Genomic DNA, 4973 nt, shown 5'->3' with positions numbered 1-4973 from the left:
TGGAGGAGAGGAGAGAAATGGAAAGAAAGAGGAGGTGGAGGAGGAGGGTGGAAAGAGGGATGGAAAGAAGGTGGGAGAGAAAAAAGAAGAGGAAGAGGAGGAGAGAAGAAGAAAGATAAGAGAGAACGAAGAGCACAGGAGAAGAAAGGCGAGGAGATAGAAAAGAGAGGAGAGGAAACGTATTTAAAGAAGAGGAAAATATAAGAGAAAATGAAAGAAGATTATTCACGAAAGGGTAGCCTACTAATTTCGAAATGCTGACCGCTTATTTCTGGACAAAATATTATGCTGTTTATTGTGGAGATAGTATATTTCTCCGGAAATCACTATATGATTGACTTTTCAGTACTTGCTGTGCACCTGCCGCCGCCGCAGCCGCATAATAGCTCGCACAGAGGTTCATTTTGCTTACTGTTTCTATATTTCACTCACCGCTCACAGAGATGACAAGTGGACAAACTAGAACATAACCGACAATGTATGTTTTTTCCTGCTGTGTATTCCCCACTGTACATGTGGATTGAACAGCAGAGCGATTTATTTCGCGAGGAGGTATTTCGCAACACCGGAGGGACAGCCGCCGCCATATCTTGTCCCGCGTGTCAAATTTCTGTCGCCCCACACTGCGTGCCGAAAAAATGTAAATTACCCAAACCTAACTTTACGTAACCTATCTAACCCTCTTTCCATTTGCGATGGAAAAATAATACGGCAGTGTGTTGTATGGATACAAAATTCTTCATATTCTACTATATTAGCTACTGATGGGGCTTTTCCCTCCTTGACTCCCCCATGACCCCCTTCTATTTTCCGGAGGTCGCTTGTTAATGCACTGCATTCAGGGACCAAAAAGGAATCCAGGTTGTAAGTATCAACTTCGCCAGAGGAGGCTACCCAGTACCCACTCGTAGATATTATCCAAATGAAGGAAAGTGAAACGAAACGAAACGAAATACGAAAAAGAAAAGAAAAGTGAAAAATGAAATACCAAGAAAAGCAAAGAATAGGAGAGGAGAGGAAAACAAAAAGGAAAAGGTGAAATAAATCAAATAACAGGAAAGGAGAGGAGTGAAAGACAGAACAGGAAAACAAAATAAAGAAAAGAAAGAGAGAGAGAGAGAGAGAGAGAGAGAGAGAGAGAGAGAGAGAGAGAGAGAGAGAGAGAGAGAGAGAGAGAGAGAGAGAGAGAGAGAGAGAGAGAGAGAGAGAGAGAGAGAGAGAGAGAGAGAGAGAGAGAGAGAGAGAGAGAGAGAGAGAGAGAGAGAGAGAGAGAGAGAGAGAGAGAGAGAGAGAGAGAGACTTTCTCCCCAGCACAGCAGAGCACAGGAAACAACACAGTGAGCCTTGTGTGTTGCGTACACGACACGGCGCATCACGACACAGGAACGTCGCCTTGAACTCACAGAGTGTGAAGACAAAGAATAAGAACCACGGAAACAACGGGAACAAGCAAACAGCAGGGCGGTGGTGCAGGTGTTGACCGCAGCAGGTGACCAGGTGGTGGTGGTGGTGGTGGTGGTGGTGGCCATTACCCTCACAACACCACGCCACAGTCCTCCACAGTCACCTTCGTAATGTTCCTGTGTTTGGCTGCCTCGGCCACCACGTGCAGCCCGTCCACCACCTCACCAAAGACAAGACCCCCACCACCATCCTTACGGTCTTGGGTTAAGATGCCAAAGTGGCCACATTCTCCCCGGGTAGCCTCACTCCACCTCAGGCCAAACACAGCCCCCGCACGGCCTGATATCGAGTACTCACCCTTATCAAGGCCAGGCAGCAGGACGGATGCCCCTTTACCATCGTTACTCTCGAAGTCCCCGCCCCCTACATACTCTCCCGCCTCCGCCTTTTTCCCTACCCCGTACAACCTGGTTTTAACGTAGGAGGGGCCGCGCTGCCCCGTGCACAACAGTAAGAACTGTCTGCCCCGCGGGGTGTCGGAGCTCAGACGGATTTTGACCCGCCGCGGCGCGCTGCCCGGCCAGGACAGGTCCAGGAACACCGTGCAGGGGGGGGAGGGCGGCACAACCTCGCTCACCTGCAGGGTTGCCGCGCCCAGTGGCGGGGGATGGTCTTTCAGGGCGTGGAGGCACAGCTGGCCGGCTTCAAGGCTTATTCTTGCGTGTCGGCGCTGACCTTCCACCTGGTGGACAGCAAACACCCAGCCAGCCTCCAGCAGGCGCCTGGCGGGCTGCGTCAGGCTGCGGAGGTCCTCGGCCGTCAAGCTCCCTGTACAGATGAGGTGCAGTCTGCCCATAACGGTGGAGTCTGAGTCTGACTGGGGCCTGGGCTCCTCTGTAGTAAGTGTTTCCAGAGCGGCCAGGACAGCCTGGACAGCCTCCAGGGCTGCACTAGATGCTGCGTTCACCTTCCTGGCGGTGGTGACGGTGCTGGCATCAGGAACACCTTCTCGGCACTCCTTCACCGTCTGCTCTGCCTCGCCAGTGCAACGAAACACTTCACTCACCGCCGCGCCTACTTCTTGCTCTGTTGTAAGGGTGCGCAACGTCTCCAGCACGGCCTGCAGCCCCTGCTCCCCTTTCTTCAGCTCCTCCTCCTTGGCCGCCGCACGGGACTCTTCCTGCTGCAGGAGCTCCCTGGCACTCCTGCTCTGGTCCACCAGTCCCAGGAGCCTGTCCTCCAGCTGCTGCTGCCGCTTGCCCCAGCCTGCCAGGGTCGTCTGGTACTGGTCCAGCTGTGACTGAGCCTCCCGGCAGGCGGTGATGGCGGCCACAACTGTGGCCTCCTGTTCCTGCAGGAAGGAACGCATTTTTTTGGAGAGACCCGCCGCCTCCTTCTTGCCAGCTGCCGCTGCTGTTCCTATCCCTTCCCCGGCACTGGGTGGCGGCGAGGCTGCTGCTGCTGGAGCCACCTCAGCGTCTCTCATCATCCTTATGAAGGCCTCAACAGCATAACTGACAGGGAACTGCTCTCCCTCGGGCACGGCGTGACAGACGCGGCACTCTGGGCAGGCAACACGGCCCTGCACCTTCAGCTGATCTATGCACAGCGTGCAGACAGTGTGGCCACAGGGCAGGTTGCGCGGCCGCTGCACGGTGCCATCATAGCCTGTCAGGCACACTGGACACCTGCAGGCTGCTGCCAGTGTTCATGTTCTTCTTAGCCCGTCTCCCTGTGCCTTCCTGCGGCCCTCCCTGCAGCCTCCATGACGCTGGTGGTGGTGGTAGTGGTGGTGTTGAGGGCTGTGATGGTCTGACACTCTCCTCGCAGTGGCAGAGTACCGTGCGATGGGCGGACACTCTTGGGAGTGGCAGTCGCCTGGGAGTGGCAGTCGCTGAGTGCTGCCCACGACGATCAGTGTACTGATAATCTCCAGGGTGATGATCAATACACTGATAGTCTCCTTGGAGACTATCAGTGTATTGATAGTCTCCAAGGAGACAATCACTACAGCCTTGGTGCGACTGTACTGATGATGATGTGAGGCGGCGAGGGGAAGGAGGACAGGAGGGGGAGGGACACACAAGCCTCAACAATAACGAGAGAGAGAGAGAGAGAGAGAGAGAGAGAGAGAGAGAGAGAGAGAGAGAGAGAGAGAGAGAGAGAGAGAGAGAGAGAGAGAGAGAGAGAGAGAGAGAGAGAGAGAGAGAGAGAGAGAGAGAGAGAGAGAGAATAATGTTGGAAGGTGATGAAAAGGAGAAGGGGAATGAAAAGGAGGTGGGAGAGATGAAAGAGGAGGAGGAGGAGGAGAGGAGACTCTTGTTCACAGGTAAATAGGTAAAGCAAATAGGTAAAAAGGTAGGTAATGGGCAGTTGCTGTTGTTGTTGTTGTTGTTGTTGTTCTCAGGCCAAGGTAAGTAATAGGTGTTGTTTATCCTCAGGTGAAGAAAGGTCATCGGTAATGCGCTTCAACAGTCATCTTCCCATTTACTTCCCAGGTAGAGATAAGCAAATGGGTCTTGCTCTAATAATCAGGTGCAAGGGACTAACAAATGGGTGAGGCGTTTCAACCATCATCCTCCCTATTTTTAATCCCCTGGTGAAGGAAGGTTACTAACAGGTGAGTCGTGTTAATATAATTCCTCCCATTCATTATGTTACTCCCAACTGAAGGAAGTTAATTAATGGGTGACGCCTTGTAATAATACCTCATCCCATTTCCATCCCTATTGGCGGGCAAGGGTGAGTAATGGGTGTTGCTGGTATTTTGCAAACGATTTTAAGGGGATACTGTACTCAATGAATAGGTGAATAAAATGAATAAGAAAAGAAAGAAAGAAAGAGAGAAAGAATGAATGAATGAATGAATAAATGAAAAATAAAAGCAAGAGGGAAAGAAAGAAAAAAGAAAGATGAAGAAATAAAGAAAAAAAACAGGTGAATGAATTGAGAGAAGAAAACTACTAGAGCATCACTGAAAGCATTAAGGGACACTGACATAAATATGAATAAACAAAAAATAAATAAAAAAGTGAATGAATTAATGAAAAAAATAACTACGAGAGCATCACAAAGAATTATTAGAAGCAACAAAACCATTCTTCTCTTACCTAAAGTAGATACCGTTGCAGTAGTAGACGTTGTAGAAGCAGCTGTAGTAGTAGTAGTAGTAGTAGTAGTAGTATCAGTAGTAGTAGTAGTAGTAGTAGTAGTAGTAGCAGCAGGATCAGGAGGAAGAGAAGGAATAGTATTTGATCTCTTTCCGTCCGTCTCCAGTCTAATCCAACACCATCACCATCAACACCATCACTTAGTTTCTTTTCTTCTTTGTTTATGTTTTCTTTTTCCTATCTCACTCACTCACTCACTCACTCACGTACTCCAAACTTGCTTCTTTTAGCGGCCAAGTTTTCTCTCGTCTCGTTTCTTGTCTGTTTCCAAGTTCCTTTAGTTTCTCCTCGGCCAAGTTCCTTTAGTTTCTCCTCGGCCAAGTTCCTTTAGTTTCTCCTCGGCCAAGTTCCTTTCTGTTTACTGTTTTCCTTTTGTGTTTTCTTTAAAGCTTTTCTCTT

At 49.9% G+C, this 4973-nt stretch overlaps 1 protein-coding gene across 1 annotated transcript; it reads right to left on the bottom strand.

The window, feature by feature from the left end:
- Positions 1 to 1221: 1221 nt before the first annotated feature.
- On the bottom strand, positions 1222 to 3086 carry LOC127009844 (uncharacterized). Its single transcript, XM_050883210.1, has one exon. It carries the CDS (start codon positions 2891 to 2893, stop codon positions 1535 to 1537), a length of 1359 nt encoding a protein of 452 aa, XP_050739167.1. The 5' UTR covers positions 2894 to 3086; the 3' UTR covers positions 1222 to 1534.
- Positions 3087 to 4973: the final 1887 nt, after the last annotated feature.

Source organism: Eriocheir sinensis, chromosome 42, assembly GCF_024679095.1.
Source record: "Eriocheir sinensis breed Jianghai 21 chromosome 42, ASM2467909v1, whole genome shotgun sequence".
In the NCBI taxonomy this organism is placed as follows: domain Eukaryota; kingdom Metazoa; phylum Arthropoda; class Malacostraca; order Decapoda; family Varunidae; genus Eriocheir; species Eriocheir sinensis.
The sequence above is the reverse complement of the archived record's forward strand: the minus strand, read 5'-3'. Positions and strand labels throughout refer to the sequence as shown.

What these genes read in the sequence shown, in the direction of transcription:
- LOC127009844 (XM_050883210.1), bottom strand. Translation starts at nt 2,893, where the DNA reads ATGATGAGAGACGCTGAGGTGGCTCCAGCAGCAGCAGCCTCGCCGCCA.